This window comes from Entelurus aequoreus, linkage group LG14 (genome assembly GCF_033978785.1).
Source record: "Entelurus aequoreus isolate RoL-2023_Sb linkage group LG14, RoL_Eaeq_v1.1, whole genome shotgun sequence".
Lineage (NCBI taxonomy): Eukaryota > Metazoa > Chordata > Actinopteri > Syngnathiformes > Syngnathidae > Entelurus > Entelurus aequoreus.
In genome coordinates this window covers 17778973-17801746 of record NC_084744.1, presented here as the reverse complement: position 1 = coordinate 17801746, position 22774 = coordinate 17778973, and the positions used below count along the sequence as shown (strand labels likewise).

The 22774-nt window shown below is 37.4% G+C and overlaps 1 protein-coding gene across 2 annotated transcripts in view; it reads left to right on the top strand.

Moving 5' to 3' along the window:
- gpr143 (G protein-coupled receptor 143) overlaps nucleotides 1-22774 on the top strand; it is a 28491-nt gene that overhangs the window by 3837 nt on the left and 1880 nt on the right. Inside the window, exons 3-10 of one of the 2 annotated variants that reach the window (XM_062069116.1) lie at nucleotides 3698-3994; nucleotides 7151-7260; nucleotides 7333-7427; nucleotides 12180-12272; nucleotides 12358-12467; nucleotides 12531-12639; nucleotides 12707-12824; nucleotides 19226-19475. In XM_062069116.1, coding sequence (XP_061925100.1) covers nucleotides 3739-3994; nucleotides 7151-7260; nucleotides 7333-7427; nucleotides 12180-12272; nucleotides 12358-12467; nucleotides 12531-12639; nucleotides 12707-12824; nucleotides 19226-19475 — 1141 coding nt within the window. In that variant the 5' untranslated portion in view covers nucleotides 3698-3738. Of the gene's footprint in view, nucleotides 1-3416; nucleotides 3995-7150; nucleotides 7261-7332; nucleotides 7428-12179; nucleotides 12273-12357; nucleotides 12468-12530; nucleotides 12640-12706; nucleotides 12825-19225; nucleotides 19476-22774 lie in introns of those variants that run through there. The other variant, XM_062069117.1, reaches the window with a different exon arrangement.

The following is a 22774-nucleotide window of genomic DNA, read 5'->3' as shown; positions in this document are numbered from 1 at the left end:
AGCTCAAAGAGTCATAACAGCAGAGTAAACACTACCGTTTACACTCTCACTCATCTTTAAATAAACTTATGGTGTATAGTTTAAATAAAGCAACAATTTTAACGTTAATTTCTGTACTAATTTATTTGTGTTTTACCATTTTACAGTGACTGGGTTATGTAGTTTTTACAAAGGACTATTGAGTTGAGTTTGAGTTTATTTCGAACATGCAAGCATACAACATGATACATCACAATTTCCAGTTTCTCTTTTCAACATGTTCGAAAAGGAGTAGGAAGAAGCAGAGCTTATTTAATCCTACCCCTTTTCTTTTACATAACAGTTGCTAAAACATTTGTTCACTTCCTGTTCTCAATTTATTCACAATATACTCCTTAGGTAATCACAAAAAAAAAATAATAATAATAATTGTTGAAGTAAGTTATATTTCATATGATGAGATGAGTAAGATTATTTTGAGAATGAATGAATGGATGGCTGAAATAAATTCATCCATACTTGATAAAAAAAAAAAAGAATAAAAACACAAAAACTCAAACTTGAAAAAAAAACATCACAGTATTAATTTCATTGTAATTCTGTTGAAATGTTCCACAAATATATTTGTAATTTTATGAGAATTAAGTTGAAATATTTTGTGAGACTATTGGAATCAAATTGAAACATAACAAGAATACATTTGTATTTTTTGTTGGAATTAAGGTAAAATATTTCAAAAATACATTGATAATTTTGCAAAAATACATTTGTAACTTTATTGGAATTAATGAAAAATTACAAGAATAAACTAAAAATTATGCAAGCGATAAGTTTAAATATTACAAAAATACATTTGAGGTCCAAGAATATTGAAATAATTGAAGGTAATTCTGAAATAAAGGTGAATTTCATGACCACTAATGGACATTTGTCTGTAAAGACAATAAAACAACAGGGGTTCTGGTATGGAGACTTGGGGAACATTTAATAAAATAAAATGTCAGCTGCCTTTAGGTTCCAGGTCTTTGCAACTCCATAATATGCAATACAAATGCAAAAAAATATATATATATTTGTTTAAGTCACCTGTGATGATGCCTCCGTCGTCAGCTTGCTGTATTCTGTCGTATTTCAAGTAGATGGAGCTCTTTATCATAATAAGTGAGGAAAGCGAGACAGGGGGCAAAGTGTTCCAAACAATCCAAGCATAAAATCAACAGAGCTTAACTAATATAAACACAGACTGGAGTTCACTATTGCTCGTATCAAGGGCTGGTCACATGAATAGTGAGACTCACGGGCTGCACACATGACCCATTGTCCACAAATGTCAACGTATTTATACCGTTCTCAATTATAGACAATCTACTTGTATTTAAACCCAAAAATGCATTCAATTACATCCTCAGGTCAGGACTGAGTCCATGTTGGTTTATTATAATGATAAATTATATTTACATTTTTTATATCTTATGGAATCAGTTCTGTAACTGTAGGTGGATCATGGAGCAAAAAAAAAACAAAACAGATCAATGAAAATACAGTACAAGTATTGTTTACAGTATTTTTTAAGTGCTGTCATTCTGTAACTGTAACAAATTAATTGCACACAATTGTAAAAATATATATAAAGACAGCACAGACTAAATAAATGGTTAGTCACTAAGTTCTGTATAGTTATTTCTAATTGTTATTTGAAACTTAAATAATGAATACACAATTTGATATTGTTTATTATTTTAATTATTTAATGTAAATTTACATTTTCCATACACTGTTACCTTTTGTTTGTTGAACTTTTTAAATATTGGTTTGATAATAGAAATAATAGTAATAATAAAAGTCCATTCAATAAATTGTAAAGGTCATTAATATAGAAATTAATTGTGGGATATTTAAGTATTAGGTTCACAATACTATAATAATAATTTCACAATTTCAACATATTATGCACAATATCATATATATGGTTTTTAGCATTTTAATTTTATTTAAAAAAAAAAAATTAAATATTATTTCACAAACAAAATGAACTAAATGTCAAATATGTCAAAAGATAAATAATCATGTCACAAAATAAAATAAAAAATGTCAGTTTTTATATTTTTATTATTTTACAAATACTTTATTAGAGTACTATAATGACTACAACTCATGATAATAAAATTAACAATAATAATTTTATGTCAAAATGTTAATTAAATGTTCATGAAAGAACAAAAATAGTTTAGATATTTCAAATGTATAATTTTTTAATTAATATAAAAAATGCAAAGTTTGATATACTATTTTGTATTGTAATATAATAGTAATGTAATATGTATCATGTATAATGAAATATAATGCTAAAAACATAGCAACCTCCGGTTGCAAACAGACGGTTCAACAGTTAATTCAAATTTAATTAAATTACATTGTTGTAATTTTTGATGTGCTCGATGAGCTTCAAGAGGTAGTCACCTGAAATGGTTTTCACTTCACAGGTGTGCTTGAAGCTCATTGAGAGAATGCCAAGAGTGTACAAAGCAGTAATCGGAGCAAAGGGTGGCTATTTTGAAGAAACTAGAATATAAAACATGTGTTCAGTTATTTCACCTTTTTTTTGTTAAGTACATAACTCCACATGTATTCATTCATAATTTTGATGCCTTCAGTGACAATCTACAATGTAAATAGTCATAAAAATAAAGAAAATGAACACATGAATGAGAAGGTGTGTCCAAACGTTTGGCCTGTACTGTATGTAATATATAAAAATCTATTAAAAAATATTTTACAAAAAAACGTAAATACAGATAAATACATGCTAGTATTAATTAATTATGCGTTAATATTATTTTGCTGAACACTACTATGTATGGACTTAATCATAAAACAGCACTTTCTCTTTAAACTCCACAGTAAACTTTCGCTTTACAGATGCCATGTCTGTGCGTGTACTAGTGGAAGAAATAGTTTTTTTCTATGACAGGAAAGAAGAAGAGATTTTTGATGGTGCTGGTGCTGTGTTTGTTTATTCAAATGCAAGATTAATTGTGGGCATGGTGTCCACTTAAGGAAATCTCATTATACAGTCTGTTAAAATTGTGACTGACGGCACCTAACCTTCAATTAGTCTGGTTCAAAAAATGTGAATAAAAATGAAATTAGATATTGGTCATGAAGAACCAAATTAATTTAGATATTTCTAATTATATTATGATTTTTATATCAATATAAAGAATGTAATTAATTTAATACATTATTTGACATGTTAATGTCCTATATAAGTGGATTATTATGTTTGGATTTTTAGAGTTTTATTTTAATAATTGTTTAAATGATAAATTTGCATTTTGAAAATATGTTAATACAATTAAATTAAATAAAACATTCATTTGAATAAATAATAGCAATTATGACCTTTTTTTTTCTTTTTTTTAAATAAATATGTATCTAAGTCTTGCCATCATGATCTTCGTAAATAAATATTTTTGATCCTGCCTTTGTATTAGATTGTGGTGTAGCTAATATTGTGTCCAGTGCATGGGCCACATACAGTAGATGAAGGTCAAGTGGATACAATACGCCACAGGTCCAGCACAGTGCTATTGTCGTGCAGCAGCAGATTAAATAGAAGCACATGATGGCACCATGTGATTTCTCTGAGAATTTGGCTAAGCACGCTCACTTATTTCCTCCTCCCTTTTCTTCCCCCTCTTTTCTTCCTTGTGTTCAGAGCGAGCGGCCTGGCTGCGTGTGTGGCGTGTACAGACCGTCATGGCGTCCCCTCGGCTGGAGACGTTCTGCTGCTCGAACCGGGATCCGGCGACCGAGCTGGTTGTGACTTTCCAGCCGGTTCTGTTCGGAGCGCTGACGGTGGGCAGCGCGGTCCTGAGCCTGGTCTTCACCGTCCTCCAGATCCTGCCCAAGAAGAAAGGCTACAGGAGACTGGGACAGTACCCTCTGCCCAGACCGGCATCCTCGTCACGGATACTCTTCATCATCAGCCTGTGTGATATTATGGGATGCACAGGTAGGGCTTACGTGCTTTTACGATGCAATTTAATTTTTAACTCTTCCAGTTTGACTTTTTTTTTTTTTTTTTTTACTACTTTTGGAGAATGGTATTAACCGGACACTACATTAGGTACACCTGCAAAATCTAATACAAAGGCTTCTTTGCTTCATTTTAGAGGTATTATTTTAAGAATATGGATAAACTGTACTGCCTGATCATGCTGGAAGAGGTTCTTAATAGTTTGACTCATCGACATTACAAACACTGCAATACCAGTGACAATATATGATATTTCTTACTTGTAACACATTTATTTATTGTAATAATGTCATTATTATGCATGTTATTTTTTTACAAAACAGTACAATATTTTGGGCAAAGGCCATCCATTTTCTACCGCTTGTCCCTTTTGGGGTCGCGGGGGGTCGCTGATGACATGACAAATATCTAATTTGAATTTAAATGTCTTCCATAACATTGAATCTGATGTATTTTTCATGTAGCGGCTTTTAAAAGTACTAGGCGTCTATAATCCACAATCAAAAATTGATTGCAATATTATAAATGATACCATCACACGTGTCATAATACAGCCTCTTGTGGTATTTTAAAGGAATTTTGCCTATCGTTCACAATCATTATGAGAGACAAGAAGACAAAAGGGTTTTTTGTTTTCTTTGTAGCCTCACATGTAAAAATCGGCTAGCAATGCAGCTAATGGGAGCAATCAATTTTAAATCACTTTAAAAATGCATTCAAAAATCATATAATATAATATAATAGTATAATAATATATATAGTATAATAACCAAACTGTAGCGATATTGTTATTGTAAGCGCGGACACTGCAGAACTCTTTTTCTAGCGTAGTAACACATCAGCATGCTACTGTATTAGCCCTAAAAGCTAACTACGGCAAGAGGTAAGCTAGCTTCTACATTAACACAAAACGCGTTTGAGTTTGTAATGCACAACACAATGGGGTAAGACACCAATCTGGACTGACTAAAAAACATGAACAATCATATTACAGTATCTGTAAAGTATTATTTCATGTTTTGTTTATACACAGCGTATGTACTGTAGTTTTTTTAATCAATAAGCATGACGTGCTGCGTGTATCGGGATCAATATTATCGTGAGTCACTCGATGGACAATTGTGTGTTTGGTCCAACTGGCGGGGAACCTTTTTTCAGGTTTATTTTGGGTAAGCACTCCATTTATGTTGGCATAACTTGGCGCCAAGTTCCACATTTACAACGTCGAGTCATGCCAACCTCACTCTCTCCGCTTTCGTCTGCTAAAACGTTTCACCTTCTCTTCGCGCTCGCTTCTATAACCAGCAGTTCATCCTCTGTACATTCAGCTTCAAAAAGATAAGGTTGTGAATCCTCAATTGTCCAAAAATAGTTGTCTTTGTTGTCTGTTACCTTTTCTGCCATGATTACAACACACTCGTGTTTGTTTGCGGAAGTAGGAACACACATTTGTTGCCAGAAGTCGGAAGAGCGCTGCTATGGAAACGGAAATAAATGTGCTTAGGAAATAAGTTCCGGTATTGCTTAAAATGACGAAATTACGGTAAATATTGAACATACTACATTTTTTCATCTTTAAAATCCTAAAAAAGGACATGTGCGTTCTTGTCTCATAATGATCAAAAAGTGCAATTCCCCTTTAAACTCCACTGTAACATTCAGCTTTACAGATGCCATGCCTGATTAGAATGTTTCAGATATTTAATATACAGTATATATTACTACAAATCCTATTACCGCTCCTGTTTTAGCAGTTTTTGGACACTAATTAGTTGTGTTTGACCCACATAGAAGAATTCAACCAGCTGCACGTTCTCTTTAAATTACGCCAGCTTTACAGATACCACGTCTGCTCTGCAGTAATTATGTTGAGGTAAAGGAGCCTCAAATGGTGGTGTCCCAATATGACATCCCCCTGGTGGTACCGCCTGTTTTTTTTCTTTTCTTTTGAGTAGAAATTTAATAAAGTTGCGGTGTTTATTTATTTAAGAGGGTGCCAGACCTCACAATTGGATGAGGCACATTGTCACAATAAATGTAATTGTAGCCCCCCTAGTGGCACCTCTTGTTGTGTTTCATAGTGGGAATTTATCATATATTATTTTTCCAGTAATGAACATTAAAGGATCTGTTTGCAACTTGCTCAAAGTTAAAAAAATTTAAACCAACAAATAAAACAAGAACACCACGGGCTAGATTATATTACCATTAGTGGTTGAACAGAACATATATATTTTTTAAGTGTTTTTTTAGGAGGCTCGCATTGGCTAACCCACAAGGCTAATGTGCATGGAGTTGTGTTGGAGTGTAGTTACGTCATTAAGTACTAAAAGCTGTAAGAGGGCAGACGATAATGATTACAACACATTGGGGAGTTAGCGCCCCTTTGACTGTTAAGTTTTGTTTTTGTTTTTTTACAAATAATTATTTTAAAATTATATATGTATTATAAATATAAAAATAAATACATATGAAATATAAATAAATGCATACAAATATACATAAATACATATTAATAATAATATGTATAATAATAATAATAATAATAATCCATAAACGTGAATGCATATGAAAAAGTGCAATATATTTATCTGTACAGTAATCTATTTATTTATTTCTACACCTTATTGCTCTTTTATCCTGCACTACAACGAGCTAATGCAATGAAATTTCGTTCTTATCTGTACTGTAAAGTTCAAATTTGAATGACAATAAAAGGAAGTCTAAGTCTTAAGTCTTGAAAATATAAATAAATAAATGTTAGTGCTAAACATTAATATTTTGTTGAACACTACTCTGTATGGACTTTAACATACAAAAGCCATTTCTCTTTAAACTGCACAGTGAACTTCGGCTTTACAGATGCCATGTCTCTGCGAGTACCAGTGGGCAATTTTTTTTTTCCCATGACAAGAAATAGGAAGAGACTTATTGGGGGGGGAGCAGGATTAATTGGGGGCATGGTGTATTTTTGAGGAACTCTTCTAATTATGCTGGCGGTCTGTTAGAATTGCATTACACAACTGAAGGCATTTATCCTTCAATTAGTTTGGCTTATTAAGTTTCGGATTTCATTCTTCCTAATGTCGTCTGGTTGGTAAAGAAGTCGTTTCCCATGTTTTCCTCCACCAGGCATCATTCTCAGGTCGTCTCTGTGGATCGGTCTGCCCGGCACCGTGGAGCAGATCTCCGAGGCCAACAGCACCGACGTTTGGCCGGACGTCCTCTGCCTGGGCAGCGCGGTACGTGTCTGGTCACGTCTCGTCTTTCCGACGCCTCGTTGCCTTGACGATGATGTTTGCACATGTCGGCAGATGTGGATCCAGTTGTTCTACAGCGCTTCTTTCTGGTGGACCTTCTGCTACGCCGTAGACGTCTTCCTGGTGGTGAAGACGTCCGCAGGAATCAGGTGAAACATGGCCTCTTGTGATTAGAACATTTACAGTAGCTGACGAGGCTGAGTGGGAATACTGTACACACATGAGTGTGTGATAAGACCCCAGGCCACTGTTGTGACCCAGACTGGGATGTGTTCCACGTTTCAATGGAGACAATTCTAAACCAGCAGATGACTAGAATTGTTGAGAAACGTCAAAGTGCTTTAAGGCTTCACTCGGTTCTTTCCTTTGATGTTCTTGTGAAGAAAATTCTGAACTGAAGAAATAATGCAGAACATGTCCTGAGCGAGTGGAACTTTTGTTAGGTTTAATTCAGGGGTGTCAAACGAGTTTTATCCGGCCCGTGGGATGAGTTTGCTAAGTATAAAAATGAGCCGAAATTTTTTAATGAAAGAAACTGCTGTTCTAAATGTGTCCACTAGATGTCGCAATAGCAATTCTTTGTATTTTTGTAGATGATGCTACATATGTAAAAAAAACAAAACAAAACATGTTAGTCAATCAATCAATCAATTCCTTTGTCATTGTCATAATAACACTTAAGTCGTACCAACGAGATTTTGTTTGTGCACCAGTCGAGGAAAATTATCAAACTACATAAATAACATCCTGTAATTTGATTTTGATCTAATTTTTTTTATCTTGATAACTTGCAAATTAACACCAATGAGTTGACTGATGAATATTATCACATAATTTATTCAGAAAGTATAAATAATGACAAATAAAGGTAGAATACTATTAACCGCAACATGTAAGTGTAAAAAAAACATTATGATTTGTACATTTTCAGAATGTGCTTGTTCTATTTTTAAACAAAGAAAACAATCTGAAATTGTCTTTATTTTTGATGTGGGATCTGAACCGAGGATGACGTTGTGGCTTGTGCAGCCCTTTGAGACACTTGTGATTTAGGGCTATATAAATAAACATTGATTGATTTATTTATTTTTAAGTTATCGTGCCCACTAGGGAGTAGATTTTTCTTCATGTGGCCCCCGATCTAAAATGAGTTTGACACCCCTGGTTTAAATGGTTCCAATCGGTTAATAAAGGAGGAAGTATGTCACAGGAAGTAGATCGGTGCTGAGCCTTCTGTACTGAAGTTGGTGGTACTTCTTAAAAGTGTGCCCTGCAAGTTTTTTTTTTAAATTTTGCCCAATTGTAATTTGGTTCCAATGCCAGTGGACTGTAGGCATGGTAACACATTTAAGTCAATAGAGTACCAATTCCCCGTACCTGGAAATCAATACTCAATAGTATCAATTTATGGTACTTCTGTGTTTATGTGTACATTAATGTTAATTTGTTTAATAACAAAATATTTTTTTTATTTACCATTTAACAATATGCTGATAATAATAACTTTGCTGTTCAGTTGTTGTATCTTGTTTTCTTACACTTCTGAGTCTTATTTGCAAGTATCATAGATTTTGCATGTAATTGCAATTCCAAGACATTAGGTGGCAGTAGTGTATAGACAATGGTGTGTTGCTTGTCAGGGAGTACTCTTTGCCATTAAGTGGAATATAGTTTTTTTATTGTGCCCTAAAACGTGTTTATACTGTAAGAATTGTACGTATTACACACCAGCGGTTTGATTTTAACATGCATTTTTAGTTGGTGGTGAAATTGCCATGTAAAATGGCAAACGCTATTGTAAATACATATATATACATGCATGTATATATACATATGTATACACATATATATATATTTGCATATTCATTTGAATACACATATATAATTATATATGCATATGTATACACATATAAATTTAAATATACATTTGTATATTCATATACCTGTATACATATGTATATATACATTTGTGTACATATATATATTTATATATACATATGTATACACGCATATATATATATATATATATATATATATATATATATATATATATATATATATATATATATATATACATATACATATATGTATACACATATATGCAGTATGTATACATATATACGTATACTTATATGTGTATACATATATATGCGTATACATGTGTGTATATATACTGTATATATGTATAAGTATACATGTGTATACACATAATATACAGGTATGTATATACACATGTGTGTATACATGTGTATATACATTAGGTGTACACACATGTGTACACATGTATATACATATACTGTATATGAATATACACATGTATACACATATACATATATTTATATACACATATACACATGTGTATATGTATACACATTTGTATATATGTATACATATATAAACATATATATGTATACATATGCAGTAAATATATATATATATATATAAATATATGTATACATAAGTATATATACATGTATATACACATTTACAGGTATGTATATACACATTTGTTAAAAACACACATATATATGTGTACACGCATGTATACACATTTCCATACACTGTTTTCCAATTATATATGTAGGGTGATGGGTCAAATGCAGAGGATAATCTCACCACACCTTGTGTGTGTGACAATCATAATAAATATATACATATATATTTAATGGTTATATAATTGAATTTTAGGTGTATGTGAAGGTTTGACTCCTACCTTGTTTACTTCCCTGACGACCCCCAAAAGTTTTGTAATCAATCAGAAATATCAAGCAGCTAAAATGCCAAACATAAATAAGTGTGGAGAGAATGTTTTGCATTGTTTCCCATCATGCATTGCAGGGGATTTAAATGGGTGTCATTTTGAATTATATGTTGGACGTTTTTTGTATTCTCCACAAAGTTCAGTCAGCAGGTTGTGTTATGTTTGGGTGCATAGATGGTAGAGCAGCAATGCCACTAACTTGAGGGTTCCGCCATCCAAGTCCTAGGGCAAGACACCTCTGTGGTTAGCGCTTTCGCATTGCATTGCATCTTCCGCCATTAGTGTGTGAATGTGACATATAATGTAAGGTACTTTGGGAATACTTACCATTACCATTTACCATGTGTGTTGACCTTTTGTGTTTATTTGTACCATGAGTGGGAAAGGTTGATTGTATTGGGTCATATATAAAAATGCTGTGCTGTGACTACTCCAAAATGCAGTTCATGGTCATTAACCTGAATTGCTCACGTTGTCCACAAGATGACTGCAACATTTATACTGTCAGATATTTCAAATGAGGTTGGGGACACCCTGCGGACACATCCACGACTAATTAAAGGCCTACTGAAATGATTTTTTTTTATTTAAACGGGAATAGCAGATCCATTCTATGTGTCATACTTGATCATTTCGCGATATTGCCATATTTTTGCTGAAAGGATTTAGTAGAGAAAATCGACGATAAAGTTCGCAACTTTTGCTCGCTGATAAAAAAAAGCCTTGCCTGTACCGGAAGTAGCGTGACATCACAGGAGCTAGTATTCCTCACAATTCCCCGTTGTTTACAATGGAGCGAGAGAGATTCGGACCGAGAAAGTGATGATTACCCCATTAATTTGAGCGAGGATGAAAGATTCGTAGATGAGGAACGTTACAGTGAATGACTTGAGAGGCAGCGATGGACGTATCTTTTTTCGCTCTGACCGTAACTTAGGTACAAGCTGGCTCATTGGATTCCACACTCTCCTTTTTCTATTGTAGATCACAGATTTGTATTTTAAACCACCTCGGATACTATATCCTCTTGAAAATGAGAGTCGAGAACGCGAAATGGACATTCAGTGCCTTTTATCTCCACGACAATACATCGGCGAAATGCTTTAGCTACGAGCTAACGTGATAGCATCTTGCTTTAACTGCATATAGAAACAAAAGAAATAAACCCCTGACTGGAAGTATAGATAGAAAATCAACAATACTGTTAAACCGTGGACATGTAAATACACGGTTAATGCTTTCCAGGCTGGCGAAGGTTAACAATGCTGTGCTAACGACGCCATTGAAGCTAACTTAGCAACCGGACTGCACAGAGCTATGCTAAAAACATTAGCTCTCCACCTACGCCAGCCAGCCCTCATTTGCTCATCAACACCCGTGCTCACCTGCGTTCCAGCGATCGGTAGAAGGACGAAGGACTTCACCTGATGCGTTTGGCGGCCCGGAGACGTAGGAAGTCAAGGTGAGGTCGGTGGCTAGCGCGGCTAGCGCTCCAACAAAGTCCTCCTGGTTGTGTTGCTGTAGTCCGCTGCTAATACACTGATCCCACCTACAACTGTCTTCTTTGCAGCCTTCATTGTTCATTAAAAAAATTGCAAAAGATGTCCAGAATACTGTGGAATTATGAAATGAAAACAGAGCTTTTTGTATAGGATTCTACGGGGTACCATAACTTCCGTTACTCGGACTTCGTCACGCGCATACGTCATCCGGATATTTCCCGGGAATTTTAAAATGTCACTTTATAAGTTAACCCGGCCGTATTGGCATGTGTTGCAATGTTAAGATTTCATCATTGATATATAAACTATCAGACTGCGTGGTCGCTAGTAGTGGCTTTCAGTAGGCCTTTAAACTCTGTTCCGAGTGCTGCATGTTTGCCCGCCAAGTGTTTACAACTGGATAATATGGAAATATGGCACCCAATGATTTGACCGTTTGATACAGCTGCCTATAAAAGTACCGAATCTGGTGCCCGTCCATCCATAGTGGACTGTAACACATGAGTGGAAAGAAAATGATGACCTAAATGCAACCCCAATAATTCCAGCGCGGTAGTGAACCGGTAGTGTGATGTCAAACGTGTGCAGAGGACAAATACGTGTGTTGAGGTCTCATGACTGGCTGTGTTCTCCTTCAGCACCATTATCCTTTACCACATGATCACATGGGGTCTGGCTCTGCTGCTGTGTGTGGAGGGCCTGGCCATGCTCTACTACCCCTCCATCTCCAAGTAAGACTCCGACCTTCCACGCCACTTCCTGTCCGTGCGGCGGCACAATCGCCCACATGAGTATTTTGCGTGTGTGTGTACGCAGCTGCGAACAAGGTCTGCAGCACGCCATCCCTCACTACGTCACCACGTACGCGCCCATGCTGCTGGTCCTGGTGGCCAACCCCATCTTCTTCAACAGGACCACGTCAGCAGGTGCGTTGCCACGGTAACGTCTTCTCAGAGGGTCCCAAATGAGCCATCTTTTGTTCCTTTCAGTGACATCGCTGCTGAAAGGACGCCAAGGGATCTACACGGAAAACGAGAGGCGGCTGGCCAGCACCATAAAGATCCGCTTCTTTAAAATAATGCTGGTCTTTTCCATCTGGTAGGTAGGTTGGTTTTAACATGTGCCCTTGGTCAGGATGACGCAATATTGTTGTTTTGATGTCCAGCTGGCTTCCCAACATCATCAACGAGAGCCTCCTCTTCTACCTGGAGATGCAGGCCGACGTCGGGGACAGCACTCTCAGGAATATCCGCAACGCTGCGCTCATCACCTGGTTCATCATGGTACAAAATATCCTATTCTGTTTACTCTACTGCCTTCATGTTGTCACAAATAATGCTACTTGACTAAAAGCTACACAACCCTTTAAACCAGGGGTGTCAAACTCAAATACAGAGTGGGACAAAATTTAAAACTGAACAAAGCCGCGGGCCAAGGTTGAACCAATTAACCTTTTAATAGGGACCCAAACAAGTTTTGCATTGAATATTGAACAAGCAAGGCTTATATAACTTTATAGTGACATGCAAAATCGAGTTTCAAATAATAATAATAATTTAAAAATATCAATGGCATATCAAATACAATTTAAATAAAAATGTAATGCCTCTTTTCTATTTGCAGCCTTCTGAGGTAAATATCAACATTAACTTTTTCCACAGGCTAATAAATTTGAAAATAAAATAACAATGAATAAACCAACCATTCAGGACTTTAAACTGCTCAGTTTGCAACACACTGATCTAATCTGATGTGCCCGAGCCAGATACCCGGCATCTTTTCTTGGATGCTAGTTCATTAATGTCGGGGCTCAGGCTTTGAGCTGAGGCAACCTTCATTATCGAACAAAGGTGTTCATCAGTCATTATATCTCGTAGTCCACCCGGACCACAGTCTTGGGGGCGTGCCTTAAAGGCACTGCCTTTAACGTCCTCTACGAGCTGTCGTCACGTCCGCTTTTCATCCATTCTAACAACGTAACAACAGAACAAATACCCAGAACCCTTTGCAGCACTAACTCTTCCAGGATGCTACAAAATACACCCCCGCTACCACCAAACCCCCCCCCCCCCACACACACACACACACTTTGTAGCGTCCCGGAAGAGTTAGTGCTGCAAAGGGTTTTGGGTATTTGTTCTGTTGTGTTTATGTTGTGTTACGGTGCGGATGTTCTCCCGAAATGTGTTTGTCATTCTTGTTTGGTGTGGATTCACAGTGTGGCGTATATTTCTAACAGTGTTAAAGTTGTTTATACGGCTACCCTCAGTGTAACCTGTATCGCTGTTGATCAAGTATGCGTTGCATTCACTTGTGTGTGCGTGTAAAAGCCGCACACATTATGTGACTGGGCCAGCACTTGTTGGACTGGATGAAAAGCGGACGTGACGATTTTTGGGAGGGGCACTGAAATTTGTGTGTCTCCCGGGAGGGTTGGCAAGTATGAGTATTAACGGTGAATGCGGTGTTACCACGGCACCGCCGCTGTATATAATCGGCGGGCCAGCTCTAGTGTTAATTTGATATCGCCTCAAGGGCCAAGTGAAATTACGGGCCAGAGTTTGACACCCATGCTTTAAACAATCTAATTTTATTGACAACTTGGTCTGGTGAAGATAATGGCTTTTATTTAAAAAAATTAAAATAAAATATACTGTATAATTTCTTGAACAAAAAATAAAATAAAAACTGTTGCATACAAACTTGTAGTTAATGAAAATGAGTCAAATTAACTGTTAAAGGTTAGTACTATTAGTGGACCAGCAGCACACACAATCACAATCATGTGTGCTTCACAGACTGTATCCCTTGCAGACTGAATGGATATATATTGTAGGAACCAGAATATTAACAACAGAAGGAAACAACCCTTTTGTGTGAATGAATGAGAATGAGGCCCCAAAAGGCCTCCCATTCCCCGGGAACACCTTCTGGAACCCTCAGCCTCACCAAAATATGCCAAACTGTCTGAAAATAGGGCCCCGAATGACATCACTTGGTCCGTTTTTTTAGGTTTCGTTTGCAGGAATTCAATGCTTGTTCTCGCGTCTCTGGCGTGAGAGCAAGCACACCGCCGCATTTTCTCCACAGAGTGCTGGTACCCTAAAATTATGACACTTAGAAAAATTCCAGACTTTTTGACACTTAAAAAAATCCAGACTTTTTGAGTGCTGGTACCCTAAAATGGTGTCACTTAGAACAAATCCCACCAACCTTAAATTATTAGACAGTCAAGATTACTCCCGGCAGGTCGGCCTTCTTAAAGGAACACGCACCTTAGACACTTAGACAAATTTACAGCTTTTTAGTGACTCCCAGCAAGTAGAGGGACTAATTTTGAATTCCTTACCCCGGTGGAGATCCAACCCTAACCCCAACCCTAATCCTAAAACTCTATGTACCTCCATCAACGTAAGGCACTAATCTGACTTTTTTTTAACATTGGAGGGATGGGGGAGGGAGGGTTTTTGGGTCGGTGCACTAATTACACTAACATATAAAATATATAAATATATATATATATATATATATATATATATATATATATATATATATATATATATATATATATATATATATATATACATGTATACATGTATGTATATATATATATTATTTGTCATACTAAAAGGTATTTACTGCCCCCTTGTGGGACCATTTGTTTTGCCCACCCCAAAGTGTGGCATTAATTTTTTCAGGTGGGCCACACGAATTGGCACTTTTTAGTCATTATAAAGGTAATTACTGCACTTTATTGGCTCCACTTGGTATTCCCCCCCCAAAAAAGGTGTTTATTTGAGGTGTGGCAATAATTTATTCAGGGTTTTTTTTGGGAGGGACAAGGCACCTTTGTGTCATAGTAAAGGTAATTACAGAACCCTAATGGCACCACTTATTCCCCCTCTCAAGAAGGCGCTTATCGGAAGTGCGGCATTTATTTATTTAGGTGTGTGACACAGACACACCTTACAAGAGATTGCCGTCGTTTTGGAATGGGGCACTTATTTGTCATAGTAAAGGTTGTTACTGCCCCCTAGTGGCAATACTTGTTGTTTTTTTACCTCCGAAGAATGAGCTTATTTGAGGTGTGGCATTTATTTACTTAGTTGTACGACGCAAATTGGGATTTTTTTGGGGGGTCAAGGCATCTTTGTGTCATAGTAAAGGTAGTTATAGAACCTTTATGGCACAACTTTTTCCCCCTCTCAAGAAGGCGCTTATCGGAGGTGCTGCATTGATTCATTTAGGTGTGTGACACAGACACACCTTATAAGAGATTGCCGTCGTTTTGGAACGGGGCACTTATTTGTCATAGCAAAGGTTGTTACTGCCACCTAGTGGCACTACTTGTTGTTTTTCCTCCCAAGATGGTGCTTATTTGAAGTGTGGCATTTATTTACTTGGCTGGATGACACAAATTGGGATTTTTTGGGGGGACAAGGCACTTTTGTGTCATAGTAAAGGTAATTACGGAACCCTAGTGGCAACACTTTTTTTCCCCTCCCAAGAAGGTGCTTATTTGAGGTGCGGCATTCATTTATTTAGGTGTATGACACAGACACACCTTACAAGAGATTGCCCTCATTTTGGAACAGGGCTCTTATTTGTCATATTAAAGGTTGTTCCTGCCCTCTATTGGCACCACTTTGTTTTTTTCCTCCCAAGAAGTTGGTTATTTGAAGTGTGGCATTTATTTACTTAGTTGGACGACCCAAATTGGGATTTTTTTTTGGGTCAAGGCATCTTTGTGTCATAGTAAAGGTAGTTATAGAACCTTTATGGCACAACTTTTTCCCCCTCTCAAGAAGGCGCTTATCGGAGGTGCTGCATTGATTTATTTAGGTGTGTGACACAGACACACCTTATAAGAGATTGCCGTCGTTTTGGAACGGGGCACTTATTTGTCATAGCAAAGGTTGTTACTGCCACCTAGTGGCACTACTTGTTGTTTTTCCTCCCAAGAAGGCGCTTATTTGAAGTGTGGCATTTATTTACTTGGCTGGATGGCACAAATTGGGATTTTTTTGGGGGACTAGGCAATTTTGTGTCATAGTAAAGGTAATTACGGAACCCTAGTGGCAACACTTTTTTTCCCCTCCCAAGAAGGTGCTTATTTGAGGTGCGGAATTCATTTATTTAGGTGTGTGACACAGACACACCTTACAAGAGATTGCCCTCATTTTGGAACAGGGCACTTATTTGTCATATTAAAGGTTGTTCCTGCCCTCTATTGGCACCACTTTGGTTTTTTCCTCCCAAGAAGTTGGTTATTTGAAGTGTGGCATTTATTTACTTAGTTGGACGACCCAAATTGGGATTTTTTTTTGGGGTCAAGGCATCTTTGTGTCATAGTAAAGGTAGTTATAGAACCTTTATGGCACAACTTTTTCCCCCTCTCAAGAAGGCGCTTATCGGAGGTGCTGCATTGATTTATTTAGGTGTGTGACACAGACACACCTTATAAGACATTGCCGTCGTTTTGGAACGGGGCACTTATTTGTCATAGCAAAGGTTGTTACTGCCACCTAGTGGCACTACTTGTTGTTTTTCCTCCCAAGAAGGTGCTTATTTGAAGTGTGGCATTTATTTACTTGGCTGGATGACACAAATTGGGATTTTTTTGGGGGACAAGGCACTTTTGTGTCATAGTAAAGGTAAATACGGAACCCTAGTGGCAACACTTTTTTTCCCCTCCCAAGAAGGTGCTTATTTGAGGTGCGGCATTCATTTATTTAGGTGTGTGACACAGACACAACTTACAAGAGATTGCCCTCATTTTGGAACAGGGCACTTATTTGTCATAGTAAAGGTTGTTACTGCCCCCTAGTGGCAATACTTGTTGTTTTTTTTACCTCCGAAGAATGAGCTTATTTGAGGTGTGGCATTTATTTACTTAGTTGTACGACGCAAATTGGGAATTTTTTTTGGGTCAAGGCATCTTTGTGTCATAGTAAAGGTAGTTATAGAACCTTTATGGCACAACTTTTTCCCCCTCTCAAGAAGGCGCTTATCGGAGGTGCTGCATTGATTCATTTAGGTGTGTGACACAGACACACCTTATAAGACATTGCCGTCGTTTTGGAACGGGGCACTTATTTGTCATAGCAAAGGTTGTTACTGCCACCTAGTGGCACTACTTGTTGTTTTTCCTCCCATGAAGGCGCTTATTTGAAGTGTGGCATTTATTTACTTGGCTGGATGACACAAATTGGGATTTTTTGGGGGGACAAGGCACTTTTGTGTCATAGTAAAGGTAATTACGGAACCCTAGTGGCAACACTTTTTTTCCCCTCCCAAGAAGGTGCTTATTTGAGGTGCGGCATTCATTTATTTAGGTGTGTGACACAGACACACCTTACAAGAGATTGCCCTCATTTTGGAACAGGGCACTTATTTGTCATATTAAAGGTTGTTCCTGCCCTCTATTGGCACCACTTTGGTTTTTTCCTCCCAAGAAGTTGGTTATTTGAAGTGTGGCATTTATTTACTTAGTTGGACGACCCAAATTGGGATTTTTTTTGGGTCAAGGCATCTTTGTGTCATAGTAAAGGTAGTTATAGAACCTTTATGGCACAACTTTTTCCCCCTCTCAAGAAGGCGCTTATCGGAGGTGCTGCATTGATTTATTTAGGTGTGTGACACAGACACACCTTATAAGAGATTGCCGTCGTTTTGGAACGGGGCACTTATTTGTCATAGCAAAGGTTGTTACTGCCACCTAGTGGCACTACTTGTTGTTTTTCCTCCCAAGAAGGCGCTTATTTGAAGTGTGGCATTTATTTACTTGGCTGGATGACACAAATTGGGATTTTTTTGGGGGGACAAGGCACTTTTGTGTCATAGTAAAGGTAATTACGGAACCCTAGTGGCAACACTTTTTTTCCCCTCCCAAGAAGGTGCTTATTTGAGGTGCGGCATTCATTTATTTAGGTGTGTGACACAGACACACCTTACAAGAGATTGCCCTCATTTTGGAACAGTGCACTTATTTGTCATATTAAAGGTTGTTCCTGCCCTCTATTGGCACCACTTTGGTTTTTTCCTCCCAAGAAGTTGGTTATTTGAAGTGTGGCATTTATTTACTTAGTTGGACGACCCAAATTGGGATTTTTTTTGGGGGGTCAAGGCATCTTTGTGTCATAGTAAAGGTAATTACAGAACCCTAATGGCACCACTTTTCCCCCCTTTCAAGAAGGCGCTTATATGTAAAGGTTGTTACTGCCCGCCCCCTAGTGGCATTACTTGTTTTGTTTTTTCCTCCCAAGAATGGCCTTATTTGAGGTGTGGCATTGATTTACTTAGCTGGATGATGCAAATTGGGATTTTTTGGGGGGGACAAAGCACTTTTGTGTCATAGTAAAGGTAATTACAGCTCCCTAGTGGCATTAAATGTTTTGTTTTTTCCTCCCAAGAAAGTGCTTATTTGAGGTGTTGCATTTATTTACTTAGCTGGATGATGCAAATTGGGACAAGGCACCTTTGTGTCATATTAGAGATAATTACAGTTTATTTGTGTTTTAAAGTTATTAAATGAACAAGAAAGATGGATTGTAGGTGAGGGGCATTAATTGATCTGTAATATTAGGATTGTGCAGTCAAGTGGACTATTCAGGATTATTTGAGGCAGGGCGTCACTATTTAAGATATTACATCATCCCTAATTTGCTTGTTTCTTGCCATGCAGGGGATCCTGAACCCCATGCAGGCCTTCCTCAACACGCTGGCCTTCCACGGCTGGACCGGTCTGGACGTGGACCTGAGCCGCAGGAGGGAGCTGGCCTGGGAGTCGCCCTCCACCTCGGTGGCCAACGGCGGCGGCCACAACGCCATGGTGGGCACGGCCCTGCTCTACCAGAGTCACGTCCAGGAGGCCAAGAAAAGCATGAACGGCAACGGGCAGCCGCAGTCGGACGCCATCAGCGTCCTCTCAGAAGGTAATTGGCCTCACGACGCCCCCAATAGCTCGCCCATGTATCAGGGCTGGTGACGCTTCAGTTGAGTTCTCACAAATACCTCACACTGCTCCTCATCCTTCTTATTTGCCTTAATGCAGCACTCGGCATCCATTTGGAACAATATGCAGTAGATCCCTATTTATTTCTGGTTCGCCATTCGCTTCCCTCAAAATTTTACAGATTTTTTTTCTCTGCCTTATATTGCAAAAAAAAATTCTGTTGACTTAAGCAGAAGTGCTTTGATGAGTCCAACAGAGGGCGCTGTCTCTTAAGTCAATGCACTGAACATTTTCCAGCACAAGACGTGATGTTGTGTACTCAACACCTGCAAAATGTTGTTAAAAGGGTGATATATTACAGAGTTATGAGTATTCGGCGTTTAATGGGTCCAAAAATGTTTTACTCCCATGAATAATGGGTATCTACTGTCTACATATTTATTTATTGTTTTTCACCAGTGCTGATGTTGCCCCCTGCTGGACATAATGAGAATAAAAAGCCTAAGCTGTGCAATTGTGTGTTATGAGGACGTCCTCGTTAAGTCCGACCTGAGCCAAAGTTGAACTACTAACAGAAGTGGAATTTGTGTTTGTTTGTTATTCAGCAGTTCACTTCCTGATTTGTGTCGTAGCATTTTTATTTCTGGGGGGGGGGACTTTTAATTGTGACAAACGGCAAAATAGAGACATTTAGTTACCGTATTTTTCGGAGTATAAATTGCTCCGGCCAAAAATGCATAGTAAAGAAGGAAAAAAACATATATAAGTTGCACTGGAGTATAAATCGCATTTTTTGGGGAAATGTATTTGATAAAACCCAACACCAAGAATAGACATTTGAAAGGCAATTTAAAATAAATAAAGAATAGTGAACAACAGGCTGAATAAGTGTACGTTATATGAGGCATAAATAACCAACTGAGAACGTGCCTGGTATGTTAACATAACATATTATGGTAAGAGTCATTCAAATAACTATAACATATAGAACATGCTATACGTTTACTAAACAATATGTCAATCCTAATAGCTCAATCCAATGAAATCTTATACGTCTAGTCTCTTACGTGAATGAACTAAATATGATTTGATATTTTACGGTAATGTGTTAATAATTTCACACATAAGTCGCTCCTGAGTATAAGTCGCACCCCCGGCCAAACTATGAAGAAAACTACGACTTATAGTCCGAAAAATACGGTAATTTAAAAATATATATCTAATTGAATTGTTTTTGTTTTATTGTTACACTACTTGCTGGTTCATAAGGAATGGTGTAAAAGGTTTTTTTCAATTTTGGTCCTCGACTTAATTTGCCAAAAGTCAATACAAAATGATAATACATTTTAAAAAGTGTGAAAAGACGACACCCAGAATCATGTGTAATTCTGGGGCAGGGGAAGTAATAGTTCAAATAACAACAGTTCACACAAAATGAGCATGTTTGTGCCAATGAGTCATTAAGAATGAAGCATTATGACTGGACTCTACCACGGTTGAAAGACATTGTCACTCAAATGGCAAAGAAAAAGAAAAGCTATTCTCAAACTGCGGTACGAGGGCTCCATTTTTTGTGGAATCACTTAATGAAATAGTCAAACACATTGTTACTGTTCAAACTGTGCGTAATGTTACATTGGCCAACAATAAGTATACTTGCTAAATAGAACCTGTCTTGTTTTTAATGAATACTTGGGCCTACTACGCTTCTGCAATTTAATACTGGTCAATATGGTGGTACGTGGAGTTAAACCAGTTTAAGAACCACGGTTGTAAAGCATGTAATCATATTTGTTTTGTTAATTAGCAAGCATGGAATATGAATAAAACCAGTAAAATTGTAACATTGTTGAAGTCCAGGGTGGTGGGATTGTTGTAAACAAGAACAAAAAGTGTCGCTCGAACAAAAGTTTCAAAATTCAGAACGCCTGTTCTTCTGTTAAGCATGCTTTTCATTTGAAAGTGTGACCTAAAATGGCAAAATCGCCCCCAAAAAAAGGTGGAGATAGTTTGTGTTTTCTCCGGCGCTCTGGTTTTTTGTCCCAAGCTTCTCATTGCCTGTTTGCAACACGTGCAGACATGTGACGTTCATCCCAGTGAGCAAAGTTATTGTCATTAACATCAATCAGATGATCCGACGCGTTCCAGTCAAACATCACAAGTTTTCCAACCACATGCAAATACTTCAAAGTAGAAAACTTTATATGTAACCCAACACTTACCCTTTCTTCCCTATTGTGACATTTTTTTTTTTAACATATTATATATACCCTTGTGTGGTGTTCGGGTCTATGGGACCAGTTTTCATTTTTTATTAAAAGAAAAATATATACAATTAATTAATTTTTCAAACTGAGACTCACTGACTTTGGCTCATTTTCTGTGAAGAACATATATCAGAATACATATTTAATGAACATACACCCCCCCTACACATTTCTATTACATGTAAGATGTCCGCGTCCACTAATAGAAGTGTTGAAATTGATGTTCTGTGTACCTACCACACACACACACACACACACAGCAGGCCTAGACAGGAGGAGGACAGAGTGTAGGTACACAGAACATCAGAGGGTCAAATGTGCGAGAAAATGAGAGCAGACAGTGTTGACAAACAATGTTGCAACCTTGTGTGGGAACCACAGGTGCAGAAACACAAAAAGAAGAATCCCTGTGGAATGCAGAAACTGGCAGAGAAATTTTCCGTGCAACGTGTTCATATTGTTGTTACTCAGCCAGCGTTTGTGGGTCTGATGGACCCGTGGCATTTTGTGGCTTTTAATGCCTCACAATCAAACACTTTTATGTTAATATACTGAACAGATGTTTACCTTATCCCAATAAACATCTGTTCAGTATTTTAACATAAACACACACACACACACAGCAGGCCTAGACAGGAGGAGGACAGAGTGTAGGTACACAGAACATCAGAGGGTCAAATGTGCGAGAAAATGAGAGCAGACAGTGTTGACAAACAATGTTGCAACCTTGTGTGGGATAATCAAACACTTTTATGTTAAAATACTGAACAGATGTTTACCTTATCCCAATAAACATCTGTTCAGTATTTTAACATAAAAGTGTTTGATTGTGAGGCATTAAAAGCCACAAAATGCAACGGGTCCATCAGACCCACAAACACTGGCTGAGTAACAACAATATGAACATTACACAAGGGTTAAACAAGCCTAATATAACTAAAAAGGATATTTGTATACCAAGTCCCATCATTACATGTTTATTTCACGTGTAGATGGTATTTAAAAAGAATAA